Genomic DNA, 16,289 nt, shown 5'->3' with positions numbered 1-16,289 from the left:
TACATGAACAACAACAATATTTCAGCAGTAGCTACGGCAGAATCAGGTCAATAGCATAAACTAAATTTAGACAGAAGCAACAGAAAATAATTTATGTTACCTGATTAATTGTAGCCCTAGATTTAGAAGATTGCCTATTTTGGTCAACGAGAAGATGTGGCGCACTACATGCATCCTTTGGAGCCGATGGAATCGAAAAATCAGGAATGACAAGATTAATCCCGGGGTTAGCATCCTGAAATTGAGTCAAAATTGCAGTTGTTACACTTGGTGCAAGTTGTTGTACTAATTGAGCTTGCATATTTTCTAAGAATTCCGCCGGGAATATGAAATCTGAATTTTTTTCTTTTTTCTTCAAATATGACTTTTTCACACTTTTTCCTTGTAGGCGTACACGGATTTTATGCTTAGGTTCTGGAATCACTTTCGGAGTAAGGGTCCTTAGAGTTACTACCATCTTCATGTTGGGAAGACTCCAAAGCATCCATTTTAGCCTATATTAGGAAAATAAAGCCACGTGCTTATTATTTATCAAAACAAAATAAATATAACATATATCTAACATGCATGTTAACTCACAATATTCTCTGCTATTTTTTCTTGGTTGGTAAGGTATGTCCTTCCCACTGTTCTCTTCCTTGACTCCTTATAGACCCTTGCTTGAGAAGGTTCTTGATTATCGGGATCTTGTTGTTTCTGTGAAACATTATACATAAAATTGAAGTGATTACAAATAATTAAAGGACAGGGGTGAAAGCTTCATGTAGTACATGTAGTTATTGTAAATTAATGATTATAAAGATAATAACAGTGTCAAAAAATGAGATGAATTATTTTACCAACTCATGGCGTAAAATTGCTTAAGAGTTACGGCCCATAGTGTGCATGTCATCTAAAACTAGGCGATTGTCTATGTTGATCTTACTGATTTCCTATGTGATAACACAATACAGATTTAAAAATTTTGAACCACGTAAATAAATCATATAAAAGTAAATTCAAATAGGCTATTAAGGTCATGAAACTATGTCAATATTGCACAACACATTTCAAAACCATATACATAATACCTCGGCCTCTTTAGAATGCCAATATTGCAAAAGCTCTCTAAATTGAGGTTCTGAAATTGTGTCTGGCTTATGAAACCATCTTAAAGCATCAGTGGGATATGCATAGAAGTAGTTCTTCTTAGTCAAGCATTTATGAGCTTTCCAGCTTCCATTGATAGCTTGCATCACCCATTCTCTTCCAGCTTCAGGAACCATATACTTTTCCTGCACAAATCATGAATATATAATTATTTATGGTCTAGTAACAAAATAAGAAGCATTTTTTTTAAAATGAAATCCAATGAACTTAAGCTAAAGAATTATATTACTACATACTTGGACATACTCCCACATTTTGTCAAGTGTGGGTAGACATGGAAACTTAATGTAATTTAGTGGTGCAAGTTCAGAATCCCTTGCCACAGTACCCAAGAATTTCTTGAACTCCTGAACAATTTCACGTGTAGGTCCAATTGGTTGGCCCAGTGAGTTTAAAACAATAACTTCACGCTCTTCTCTTGTTCGTGCATGTACCTTGGGTAGCATTGTTGGACCTCGATGCCTTTTGCTTTTAGGAGCTTTTTCAGGTTCTAAATCAGGAGGTTCTTGGACAGAATTTGTGTGGCAAGACAAGAAAAGAATCAGTTTGAGTGATAAACCTCAATAAATAGTGGATGGATGGGTAATAAAGCCTAGGCAACAACAACAACAAAGAACAACAACAACAAAGAAAAACAACAACAAAACCTCACTGGTCAGCCACCACTGATCATGTTATCCCATAAACAAACTGTCAAAGTGTAATTGTGCCTCAGGCTTATGACAATGCCGACCAGTTTAGTTTCCCTATAGTTGTATTTCATCTTAAAACATTGAATTCCAATCAGTTCAAGCCTTTATAAAATTTCTATTAAGGCATATTTATTGATTTTCACTACAGGCCTTGTCTGGCAGTTTGCTGTGACTGATGAAAGAAGGGCAAAGAAGATTAAGGTGTCTAGTTCTGCTTCAGAGTCTGCTAAGCAAGAGGTATGGCCTTAACTTTGTGTGAAATTTCTTGGCATTAAATCTGATTATATTGTTTTATCATCATAGTATTGATATATATGCTTCATAATATATTTTAGTAGGTTATTTTGTTATGTATGATATCATAGTTAGAATAAGCTAAACATAAACTTCTTTGGTGTTAAAGTGATCATTGTTACTGACTGTTACACTTTCCTCAATTTGATTGTTTGTAGTATTTAGATAGTGAATTTAGCTAATTATACTCTGATATTGATGAGCTAAGAACACATATATGGGGGATATTTAGTTTGTTTGTTAAATAATTCTGTAGTTCTGATAATCACATAGAGAAAAAACCTTAATATAATGCCTCTTCAGATCATAATTCATACTTAATATAATGATTCTTTAGATCGTGATTAGTTTGAGACTGTTTCTGAGACCTGTTTGCAGCTTTCAATTCTCAAAGACACGAGGACTGCAAGAGAAACTCTATAATTCTGTCTTAGTGAAAATTACAATAAGTTTTCTATTGTTTTCTCCATTATGATCTGCATCCTAGTCTCCTAATAATGCAGAATCTTAGCCAAGTTATGTGGTTTGTATATAATGAAAGAGTGGATGGATGGGATGATCCTCGTCTGCCAATTATCTAAGGGATGGTGTGTACAGGTCTTTTAAGATTGAGGCACTATTATGGATTGGTTCAATGGGGTCAACACCACTGGTCAGCCACCACTTTTGGTATACTCGAGACGCGCAAAAGGAAGTCAACAAGAGTCAAGAGAAGCAAAGGAAGCAAGAAACAATTGACATGAGACAAAAGCAATTAAGAGGAATTAGGGAAGGAAAACAGTCAGCTCTAACCTTGTTCATTATTGGTTTGTCTATTTTAGTTAATTAAGTTCACATGATATATAGATTCCTAAATGCTTTGTACAACTGAATGTGAATAGCCTAGGCTAGCAAATAACTAAATCAGATCACAAAAAAAATAAGCTAGCAATAGAGCACTTGAACAGCAGCAGACCAACAAACAGCAAAGCCTAGGCAACAACAACAACAAAGAACAACAACAACAAAACCTCAATAAATTGAAGATAAACATATCAGCTTGCACACCAAAACAAAACAAATTTTCTGAGATAACTCGATCAAAATACTAAGGCAGCTAATTAATAAGGCAACTACTGGCAGAATCCAAAGATCAAAATACTGACAAGTCAGCTAATTATTAAGGCAGCTACTGGCAGAATCCAACTCACAATGTACTCCAATATTTCATAAATCTTAAAATAAATTTATACCTTTTTAGTAAACAAATCCATATATAATAAGAGAAAAACAATTCACCAGACTTTAGCATGTTAACAAAAGCTAAAATAAATAATACTACGTAAAATGATTGCAAATACCTTGCATTCCTTCGCTTCCAAACTGAAATTGAACTTCATCTTGTAATCCTTTATCACCCTCATATTCATTACCAACACCATCATCATTCTCATTTAGTGCATCCACTTCCTCATTCTCACTTAGTACATCAGCATCACCATTGGTATTCTCATTAAATGCAGCGCCATTATTCATTGCTTTTCTTGTCAGAGAATTATTCAAAGATTGAGTACCTGATACAAACCCATCATTATTTTCTTTTTGCCTTTTCCAGAACTCAAGGTACGCTGACATAGAACCAGGAGAACAGAACGCTCGTTTTGTTCCCTTCTTTTCTGAGATAACTTGCTGCTTCTTTTGGATGCGTTGATCTTTAACACTAGCAACCTCAATTGAGTAAGTGTTCTGAACTTCATCAACTGCATGCTTCTTATGGCTATTCACTTCCACAACATCAGCCATAGTTTTAGGGCGAAATGATGACTTCTTTACTTTCTTTGAAACCTATAAAAAAAAGGCAATTATAGCATTACTAATTGCATGTAAACCATGAAAAACAATATAAAACAGTGTGTATAAATGACAAAATAGAAGTGAATACCTACTTACTAGCTTTTCTTTTTCCAGAAGTGACATTGTCACCTTCCATAATGTCATCAGTTTCAACCTCATTTTCACCATCATATTCCGACGTAAAGTCATCATCTTCATTTTCTGGTATACGTTTCTGCCTTGCACTTGGAAAAATTAAGGCTTTTTTTTTTCTTCCAGTATCTTATTAGCTACAGATGCTGATCCTCGGGCTTCCATTCTCTCTGCATTGAATTTCAGTTTTTGAAGCCGTTGCAACTCATATTCAGTTAGCTGACTTTGGGAAGTAGGAACTTTGGTTCTACTCGGTTTCATCTGGAAAAAAAATGGAAGTATGTTAGTTATGTATGTAAATATAATTAATTGAAATAAATTTCCATGTAAATATAATAAACTGAAATAAATTGCAATGTAAAAAAAATGGAAGTATGTTAATTATGTATGTAAAATAACATTTAGTGAAGTATTAAAATAATGTATGTCAATACCATCTGAAAACTCTCTAGGAGGGATTTGAACAGCATAATGCTAACCTTCTCTATTCAAATCTTCCACATAAAACACTTGATGTGCTTGAGTTGTCAAGATAAAAGGTTCTTCTTTAGAAACGGTCTTATTCATATTAACCGTAATAAGCTCATCATCATCCTTCTCTGAGTGAAACCATTGACATCTAAATAAGACAACAATGAAATGACCATGATAAGATATCTCAATGATTTTAGTTATTGAACCATAATGATTAACATTTCCCACAACAAGATTTTGATCTTTGGAGCTTGCAAAGCTATGTGTAATGGCTGTTAGAGTGACGCCACTATTTTGAGTTACGCAGTTTGCATCTCGCTTCATGGTATGAAATCTATAGCCGTTGACCGAGTATCCTGTGTACTTTTTGGCAACGTGAGAGGGACCTTTTGATAACCACAAAATATGGTTCGGGATATTATCATGGCCATCTTTAAGAATCAAATCAACTTTCTCCCTAAACCAATCCATGAAATCCTTGTTGTGGTCTTGAGCACTATTCCATTTTCTTTTCCTTTTAGCACTTACACAAATCTTGTGCTCACTGTAAAAAAAAAAAATATTTCTCTTACTAACGCACTAGAGTTAGAATAAAGACATTTTATAAAAAATATTAATAAACCTAAATTTTGATTAGAAATCTTACCTTATATATTTCTCAACTTCCTCACAATGACAATTGAACAAGACATAACGATGTGCTTGTGCCCATGTATTGCGATCAATTATGTTTCCACGATTTTTTTTCTTTGAGGTTCTTCCTTTTCCTTTGATAGGATGTCCTACCTTAGGGAAAAATGATTTTGAGGTACCACACTCATTAACTTCAGGTGTGGCTTTGCTTGATCGTTTAAAAAATCTAGCTATGAAAGCAACACATTCTTTAGCTTGGTTTCCTTCTGCCATTGAGCCTTCTTGACGAGCCTTGTTTCGAACATCTTGTTTCATTTCATGAAGATTCCTCTCAATTCCATACATACACCTTGAACTCACAGGTCCACCCAACTTAATTTGGTCAACCAAATGTATGGGTAAATGTTCCATTATATCAAAAAAAGCAGGTGAAAAAATCCTCTCAAGTAGGCATAGAGTTTCAACTATCTCAGATTGCAATTTTTCAAGATCTCGAGGATCAATAGTTTTACTCCATATACCTTTGAAAAAAAGCAGAAAGTCTTATCAAAGGACTAGCAACATCTTTGGGTAATGTTGTCTTCACAGCAATTGGAAGAAGATAATTCATCATAAAATGAGCATCATGACTTTTGTAGCCTGCTATTTTCCTTTCTCCAACTTGCACACAACGACTAAGGTTGGAAGCATAACCTTGAGGAAGCTTAGCATTTTTTATAACCTGGCAAAACTTACGCTTTTGCTCCAATGACATCCAAAAGCGAGATCTTGGAAATTCATCACTACCATCTTCAAATTCAATTGGTTGAAGCTCTGGCATCAAATTAAGTTCTACCAAATCTCGACGAGCACTCACATTATCCTTGGTCTTCGGAGAAATGTCTAATAATGTCCCAATGATATTATCAAAGAAATTTTTCTCAATATGCATTACATCAAGATTATGGCGATTAGAGCAATGCTTCCAATATGGTAACTCAAAAAATATGGGTATCTTTCTCCACGGATTCGGATCATCCACATCACGCCTTGGTTTCTTTTGCTTCTTTCCAAATGCATTTGGAAAATCACGCAACATATTCTCAATATCAATTCCATTCAATGGAATAGGTTGACATCTTTCCTCAAGTTTTCCATCAAAATTCCTCTTATCATGACGCCAAGGGTGAGATGGATCCAAAAATCTACGATTTGCCCTATACACAGTCTTACCACTACAAGGCAACCACTCGGAATCTGTTTCATAATGACATTCAGGGCATGCCAAGTATCCTTTTGTGCTCCACCCAGATAACATTGCATAACCCGGAAAATCACTCACGGTAGTCATCAATGCTACATGCATGTCAAACCTTTGATTAGTCGAAGCATCATAAGTTTCCAACCCAAACTCCCACAAATCCTTCAAGTCCTTGATAAGTGGCTGCAAGTATATGTCAATGTCATTGCCAGGGGAAGACGGGCCGGGAATTAGTAAGGCTAGCATCAAAAACTCAGGCTTCATAATTATCCAAGGAGGCAAGTTATAATTAATCAACATTACTGGCCATGTACTATGGACAATGCTCATTGAATTGAACGGGCTAAATCCATCTGTGGCTAACCCAAGCCTTACATTGCGTGGGTCATCAGCAAACTTTGGGTATAAAGAATCAAATTCCTTCCAAGCTTGACCATCAACAGGATGATGTAAGAGATGATCATTTTCACGCCCATCAGCATGCCAAGTCATGTATTTCGCCGTGTCTTGACACAAAAATAGTCGTTGAAGCCTTTTCTTGATTGGAAAGTACCTAAGAATCTTTTGAGGAATCCTATAGGTTTTTCCATTTTCATTTTGTATGTCATTCTCTGTGTCATTTGATTTCCATCTTGGCGTCTCACAAACATGACAGCTTGTTGCATTTTCATGCTCTTCCCAATATATCATGCAATCATTTGGGCACACATCAATCTTAGTGTAATTCAACCCCAACACTTTCAGAACACTTTTTGCTTCATTAAAAGAAGCTGGCAGTTTCGCTTCAGGTAACACCTCCCTTATAAGCTCCAATATATCTCCAAAAGCAACATTAGTTAGCTTATGATCACACTTCAAAATAAAAAGACGGATCATGAAGGAAAGTTTTGAATGATTTTTACAACCAGGGAACAATTCTTCCTGGCCCTCTTCAACTAACTTGAAAAACTTTTTTGCCTCGTCATTTGGCCCCTTTCTAAAAGCATCATGTGCATCATGCAACAATTCTACTATGTCATCATTAAAATCATTTGGGGTTGACCCTTCTTCGTTATCCAAAACATTTTGTTCCCTTTCAAAGTGGATCCCTAACTCTGATAACTTATCCGTTCGTGGAACAAAACCATTACAAATAAGGTGATCTCTCACAACACCTTCATGACGCCAAAAACGATAATGACAACTTTCACAAGGACAACAAATTTGATTTCCTTGAGACTTAGAAGCAAAAGCCTTTTGTACATATTCATCTACTCCCCGTTCATATTCATCACTCCATTTGGCAAACATCCACCACTCTTTAGTTCCACTATCCATACCTTATGGTAAGAATAAAGAGGGTTATTTTACTTAATTTTTACAATAAAAACATTTAACCAATTCACTAAGAGTTAAGAGAGTCACTGACAGAAACATTTCAGTATTAGAAACTGACAGAAACCTTTCATCATCAGAAATTGACAGAAACCTTTCATTATCAGAAACTGACAGAAACCTTAATATGCAACTGACAAAAACCTTTCATTATCAAAACAGCAACAAACAAAGTACCTAAGAATCCTTCATGTACATGATCAATTCAAAAGTCCAAAAGAAATTGATACCTTTCATTATTCAGCAATTTTATTTAGACAGATTTGTATCCTCAATAATAAAAAATTAGTGGCTTTATTTTGAAATCAGAATATCTAATTCAGATCATAGATGAAGTAAACTAAAAATGCATAAAATATAGGATATTAAGCCCAGAATATTTTCAAGATCAGAAACATATATAAACTAATACAAAGGACTCAGTTCAGATCAGAAAGTAGAATTGAAGTACATAAATCGAGTCAATGGTTGTTTCAAGATAATTTATGCTATAAGAATTGGATATAGGAGTAGCTACATGGCATCCTATTTATCAAATGTTGAAAGTTATTGGTCATTATTGATCATAGATGAAGTAATTTTTTTCATGTTGTTTGTGTAGGTTCGTGTTGATGTTAGTGCTGGAAACCCTGAAAAAGTCCAGGCTGCATTGACGGAAACCAGAACAGGGTTGTCAGAGATGGCTTTGGAGCCCTTAAGAGAGGAATACTATTATGACTCTATGAGGTAAGACATGAACTAGTCTTGTTTATCACAGAGTATCATTCTATCCAACTGTGGATCAACAGTGAATCTCACACAATTGGTCTTATGGTTGGCTTCATGTTGTTAGTTGTTTTCGTGATGCCCAAACTAATGGAAAACATGGGTAATTGTTCTGAACTCTTAAATTAGTTAACTCTATTCTTGCTTACATAGAATTGCATCTATCTGTGAATTAAAAATTTAATATTTAATTTATCAAAATCAAGCAGCACACCCCAAATTTCGAGCACAATATACACCAAAAAAATCACAGCATTTTTTGCCCATATAATTCGAGCAAAAACAACTACAAATTCAAGCAAACATAACCCAAAAATGTATAGCATTTTCACAGTAAAATTTTAGAAAAAATAAACCTGAAATTCAAACTTAAAGATAAAGAACATTCCATATTCCATGGCCTCAAATACAAATTCCCAAAGACAGTAATATGTGAATTAAAAATTAAAAATTTAATTTATTAAAATCAAGCAGCACACCCCAAATTTCGAGCACAATATACACCAGAAAATCACAGCATTTTTTCCCCATATAATTCGAGCAAAAACAACTACAAATTCAACCAAACATAACAAAAAAATGTATAGCATTTTCACAGTAAAATTTTAGAAAAAATAAACCTGAAATTCAAACTTAAAGATAAAGAACATTCCATATTCCATGGCCTCAAATACAAATTCCCAAAGACAGTAATATGTGAATTAAAAATTAAAAATTTAATTTATCAAAATCAAGCAGCACACCCCAAATTTTGAGCACAATATACACACCAGAAAATCACATCAATTTTTCCCCATATAATTCGAGCAAAAACAACAAAAAATTCAACCAAACATACCCCAAAAATGTATAGCATTTTCACAGTAAAATTTGAGAAAAAATAAACCTGAAATTCAAACTCAAATACAAATTCCCAAAGACAGCAATAAAAATTTAAAATTTATTTTATCAAAACGCAACAACAAAAATTTCAATTAAGAAATTTCTGAAATGAAGAATCAAATTTCTGAAATGAAGAATCGTTGTATACTTGGAACTCAAATTCGAGATATCAGCAACAGGGACATGCAAAACGAAAATGGAACTTCTCCACTTGAATTACGCCGCCTCTTGAGCAACCAAACGTCACTTGAATTACACCACCTCTTGAGTTCCGCCTTCCTCTACTTCACTAAGTTTTCCTCTCAGAATTTTTAAGAAATTGTAAGTAATTTTTGAGTATTTTATGGCCTTAAAATCAGAGATTTGGGGAAAATTGAGAATTTAAAGTTTTTAGAATTGCTAATTAAAATAGCTTAATAGAATTGGGGGAAATGGAGGATTGGGGGAAATGGATGATTGGGGGAAATGGAAAAATGGGGGAAATGGAGAATTCGAAGAGAAAAATGGAGAAATCAGAAAAATGGGGAAAGTATACGGAGAGTACAGTAGAGAGAAAATAAGGGTTAAAAATATTTGGGCAAAAAAGTAGAGGGAAGATGAAATTTTCAGCGCGCCTCCTATACTATTTCCATTACTATAATCACAAACCGTTGTAATAGCTTTCCTTTTTGTTGAAATATCTAGGCTGATGCAACGGTTCATTAAAGCCCTGGTAATAGCTCTACTTCTCACACATTAATACGCAGTAGCCTACTCTATTGCAACGACAATTAAAATACCGTTGCAATAGCCTTTATTAGGCCGTGGCATTTGATAAAAAATGTAGTAGTGACAGTGGGGTTCAAGCTAGTGGGATTAAAGCTTGAATTATTCCCTACAAGGGTGGTAGTTGAAGTTAGGATCAAGATGTAACTCAGCAAGGCATCTTGACAGATATTCCATGGCAATTGCAAAAAGAAAGGGGACATAGGATCTTCTTGCCTAAGCCCCTTCTTAGCCTCAAAGGATTTGCATGGAACACCATTGAGTAAAATAGAGAAAGAGATAGAGGAAAGGCAGAACATAATCCATTTAACAAACTGATTGGGGAAACCAAGCTCAGATATAACAGTCTCAAGGAAACCCCACTCTATAGATTCATAAGCCTTTTTCAAGTCATTTATCAACATGCATCTTGGAGAAATAAACTTATGCCCATATCCTTTAATAAGCTCAATAGCCAATAAAATGTTATCCCCTATATGCTTTACAGGAATAAAGCCAGCCAGAGCTCCATCAATAACCTCATAGAGAACAGCAGCAAGTCTAGCAATAAGGATCTTAGACACTAGTTTATATAGTACTGATCAACAAGCAATAGGTCTGAAATCCTAAATATAAGAAGGGCTAGGAACCTTAGGAACTAGGGTTATGGTAGTTCAATTCCATTGTTTTAACATGGAATTGTTATTAAAGAACTCCAAAACACCATCATAAACATCTCTCTTTAAAATTTCCCAGGACTTTTTAAAGAAAATGGAGTTGAACCCATCAATCCCTGGGGCTTTGGAGCTATCAATACTTTTTAGGGCCAAATCAATCTCTTCAGTTGTAATAGGAGCAATGATAATTTGCTGAGCACTCCTAGAGAGTTGAGCCCCTCTTCTCACTGTTGTAAGATCAATACTAGGAAGAGAAGAAGTTTTTGTACCAAGCAGCCTCTTATAAAAACAAGTAATCTCAGCTTCAATATCAGCAGGAACTTTAAGAAGAACATCATTTTCATCAATTAGAGTATCAAATCATGTTCTTTCCATGCCTGTGTTTCATGACAGAAAAGAAGTACTTATTATTGCTATCTCCAAGTTTGATCCAGTCCACTCTAGATTTCTGCTTATAAATACTCTCTTGAACACTGATCCAATTCTTGATACTCTGAATAATTTCCATCTCCTGGGCATAAAGATCAACATTTTGAGATCAGAATTAATCTGGTTTTGAACATCAAGAAGAGTATTTTGAGCATTCTCAATTTTTGCAGCAATGTCACCATACTTCTGAGTATTCAAATTCTTCAGAGTTGTCTTCACCAATTTAAGTTTAGACCAAACTCTAAACATAGCAGTACCAGTAACAGAACATTGCCAAGCATTTGCAACAATCTCTAGAAATTTTTCATGTTCAGCTAGATAATTGAGAAATATGAAAGGCCTCCCTTTACCAGCTTGAGAATGAAATACATCAAACATAACAGGATTATGATTTGATAATGAAGGAGCCAAATATATAGCTTCCACATGACCAAATTGATCAATCTAATCATGATTCACGATTCCCCTATCAATCCTAGAATATTTTCTATGGCCATTATGATCTTTATTACACCAAGAGAAATATGAACCCATACTTTTAATTTCAACTAGAGCAAGATCATCAAGACACTTTTGGAAATCCCTAGTTTCATAGGTAGTAACAGCAGCTCCATTAATTCAATCCACAGTAGACAGAATAGAGTTGAAGTCACCAACACATAACCAGAGACCAGAAATGCTAGACAATTGCCTGAGACCAGACCATAGTTGCAATCTGTCTTGAACATTATGTAACCATTGACAAAAGTGACAAGAAATTGATTTTGAGGGTCCTTAGAGGCAAGCTGACAATGAATAATTGTTCTTGAACACATAGAACAGTGAGATTGATAAGGTCAGCCTTCCATCCTACATAAATCATGCCTTTCAAAGAGCAATTGTAATTATTAGCCTAAGACCAGGTATAGCCAATCTTTTTCTGAATTTTAGCACGGTTCTACTTTTTAACTTTTGTCTCTAAAATGCAAATAACTTCACAATTTTGATAAGAAAGTAGCTTTTTAACTGCAGCTACTTTCCTAGGGTCATTGAGACCCCTAATGTTCCATGAAATGACAATCATGTTCCCAAAGGGGGATTACCATCACCCCCAATAGGAACCTCAGTCTCATCAACAATATCAACCACATCTTCAGTATCATCTCTCAAAGGCATGTAAGTATTTGAGGTAGAAACAAGAAAGCTAATCTGTCTATTCGTTTTTTTCTTTGATTTTGTACCAGGGACCTGCCAGTCTTCAGGTTTCTTAATCTGTGGAGCAGGAATAGGAGTAACTTTCACAGGTTCAGCAGTTTCATTAGGTCAGGATTGGTCTGCTTAGGAACCCATATTTTCTTAACTTGAGCTTGCACATTTTTTCTATCACCAGACTGTTTTTGCTTCAGAATAGATTTTAGAGGTAAGGCACAATCATGGCCAACTTTGTTACATTTTTTGCAGAAAGGTGGGGTCCACTCAAATACTAATTTGATCTCAACCAATTCACCAGCAAGGCTTTCAACCCGGACAGAGCTAGGCAAAGGCTTAGTCATATTGTTGGTTGAGATGATTAATACAAGAGGGGGGTTATTGTATCGAGTTCCTAAAGTCTACTTTTGCGGAATAATAAAACAATTCATATAGGAACTTGCAAGAACACACATATTTTACGAGGAAACCTTCCACGGCCCAACTGCAAGTAAAACCTCAACCCTACCATAGGGATTTCAAACACAAACCACTTAACTATAATTCGGCAAACACCAAATTACAACCTATTAACACAGACCTTTAATCACAAGTTCCACACTTGCTACTTGATAGGACCCTATCCAACCCAATCTAAGTACCACACTTAGATTCACTTGTATTACCAAAGTACGAAACTCTCAGCTTCACACTAGAAACTTATACAACCTGTATGCGATGTAAAAAGATAACAAACTCACCCAAATAACCCAACCAATACAAATATATGACACCTAGTATATGATAGGAAAGCTATGCACGAAATCCAAAACTAATATGACAAGTTAGAAGCTTGGAAAACTTATTTTATTAATGCTTAGTGATTTCTCCATCCATAAACTCGCAAAAACCTTAAACCATTTCGATCTCTACTAGTTATACAAGTAGGACTTGTATAGCAAGTAGGTTTTCTAAAAGATAAATAAGTTAACTTAACTTATCTTTAAAACACGGTTTTATGAAAATTATATTTGAAGAAAATCTTTTTCGGAAAAATAAGATAGAAAGATATTGTTAAAAAGAATCATATCTTTTAACAAACCGATTTTAAGAAATAAAACGTTTTAGAAAATCTTCTCTAAAATCTATCATTTATATTTTCCTTATTAATTTATTTACCAAGCAAACTTGCCACGCTTCTAATAAATCTCGTGCATTAACCTACTTAACATATTAACAATAATCTAGAAGATAAAAAACCTTAGCTAAATTAAATTGTTGCGCCGCGATTCTATATAGGTAGGTTACTTGGGCTCCACGCAGACTAAGTTCCTTTAGGGACCTTAGCTTGCTGACTTCAAGTTCTTGTTAGGGAACGTTCCTGTTAGGGAACTCGGTTCTTGTTAGAGAACTTAGTTCTTGTTACAGAACTCTTCTTCTTTTCTGTTTAACTTTTTGTATAAAGATCTCCTCATGTATTTTTAGTTCCAGTTACTTCTTCCATCACCACGATCAACATCACCTAAATTAATCAAACACTTGAAAACCTTTATTAGATGAGTTTGCTTTAGTTTAAGTTCTTCATCATCAAAACTTTTAAGCTTCAACGATTTCCCCCTTTTTGATGATGACAAAGTTAAGCAAACTCTTGAGAAAAGTTAAACAAAATAGAAGGTCGTGTTTTTTTGTTTTTTGATTTATTGACAAAAAGTAAACACACAACTAAAAAAAAACAAAAAGCAAAAAGCAAAAATAAACAAGACAGAAAGTAAACTAAACTATCAGCATCATAATCAGAAGAAATTTCTGATACTTTCTCAACTGGAACCCATAAAAACTTCAACTCCAAGTTTTCTTCTTCTATTCCCCCTTTTGGCATTATTAAAAAGTCCTGTTTTTTCAAGTTTATTAAGCATCTAGCTACAACCCCACAAGCAATTCATCGAGTGTGGGAAACTGAAGGCAGCGCTGCTAACTTCCCTTAAGTAAGTTCCACTTTCCTGCAACAATTTTCATAATGCAGAAATACACACATGTATAGGCAGTTCCAAAAGCATTCATTAAAACCAAAATAAACATCCTGCTGAAAAACTTTTTACAAAACCAAAATAAAATGTTCATGACTGAAAAAGAAAGGCTGGGATAGGCTAAATAGGCTAGGTTGGGAATAAAGTAGATCAGGTCAGAAGGAGTTCAAGAATCTTCTTGTTGTCCTTCTTGGTTTGCTGTGTAGAGGCCTCCAGCTTATCTTCCAGATGCTTGATAGCCTTTTGGAACTCCTCCTTCTGAGATCTGAGATAGCTCTCAAGTTTCTGCACAGTTTTCTCCAGCTGCTGCACCTTCCCAGTGACAGCCTTGATCTCTCCCGTGGCTAACTAAGCTGCTTCTCAGCAGCTTCAACTCGATCAGTAAGATCTGCCACCTGCCCAACCAGAACCTTATCTTCTTCAGTGTCAAGCTCCAGAGGTTCATCCATGCTTTTCTAAGGAAATGAGATGGCAGACAGTCTCCTACTCTTCCTCACAGGCTGCTCTGGAACCTCTTTCCCTTTTCTTTTCCTCGTGCACTCTTTTTCTCTTCTACTCTCCTCACCTTTCCATTCACTACCTCCAAACTGATTCCCTGTAGTGTTTCACCATTTATCACATTCTCAGGTTTTTCTTCCAAACCTTCATAAAATCCTTTCAATTTTACACCAATTGACTCAAAAACGGTTGACAAAACAGCTCCATAGCCCACTTCGTTCTTTCCAGGAACACAATGTGCTAGATGTTGATACATTAGTGAAGGAAAGTTCACTTTGATTTTTCTAAAGAGACAGAAGATGACAGCCATATCCATCAAACATGCTTCACTCTTCTTTTGAGTTCTAGGTAGAATTATTTATCAAACCAAGTTGAACAACAGCTTGTTCAGAGGGCTAAGATCGTTGTGGCTCATGATATTCTTCCCCCTTTTTCCTCCTAGGGCATCAGCAATATCACCCCCTAAATACTCACCTACTTTCACAGTACCCATTCCCTTAAGGTACATCTCATAACCCTTAGTTGGTACTTTCAAAAATTTTCCTAATTTTGCGACATCAAACTCAATTTTCTTTTTATTTACTAAACTAGATATTTTTTTCTTGTTTCGCTTGGAATTTTCCACAGAATTCAGTCATTGCAGCAGGATACATAACATTATTTGAAGAATTAGTAAACAAGTACTCCCACCCTTGAAATTTGATTAAATCAAGAAATTCCAAAAACCTAGACTTCTTGCACCAAGATGAATCAAGTATATGGCCAACAACATACCTCGTAGCTTCGGCATTTAGTTCCGATTGCTCATCATCATCTTCTTCCTCAGCCTCCTCTCTGTCCTCTGATTCATTCTGTTCCTCTCCTCCTTCCTCTTCTGCATCGTCTTCATCATCATTCGACTTAGCCTTTCTAGCCAAATCATCAACCTCTGCCATTTTTTCCTCGAGTGTTTTTCCTCTCAACTTCTTTTCTTTCCATTCTTTGATCCTCTCAAAAACAGAGGATTCATCTTGTTCGTTCTTGCTTTCCACTTCTTTGTTGAGTTTAGGGTTTGACATTGAGGGTTTTAGGTTTTCCGAGTCTTTGATTGATGTTGGAGAAGCATTGTAGTTTACAATGGCTAAGGGAGAGGTTTTTTCTTGGATTGTTCTTTTGGAGTTGTGTGAGTTTTCTGATGAAACAATTTCGGCAATAATAACCATGGTTTTTGAATGGTGGTTTTGAGCTTTGATTGTTTTTACTGAAGGAAGGTTAAAGTGATTTGATAGTGAGGTGAAAT

The 16,289-nt window shown here is 35.2% G+C and overlaps 1 protein-coding gene across 1 annotated transcript; it reads right to left on the bottom strand.

The window, feature by feature from the left end:
• Positions 1-5,715: 5,715 nt before the first annotated feature.
• LOC145627898 (uncharacterized) lies at positions 5,716-7,764 on the bottom strand. The gene has a single exon (XM_081680240.1). It carries the CDS (start codon positions 7,762-7,764, stop codon positions 5,716-5,718), a length of 2,049 nt encoding a protein of 682 aa, XP_081536366.1.
• Positions 7,765-16,289: the final 8,525 nt, after the last annotated feature.

Source organism: Chenopodium album, chromosome 4 (assembly GCF_948465745.1).
Source record: "Chenopodium album chromosome 4, dcCheAlbu1.1, whole genome shotgun sequence".
NCBI classification, from domain to species: Eukaryota; Viridiplantae; Streptophyta; class Magnoliopsida; order Caryophyllales; family Amaranthaceae; genus Chenopodium; species Chenopodium album.
Note: the sequence above shows the minus strand (reverse complement) of the source record. Positions and strands in the feature narration are given on the sequence as shown.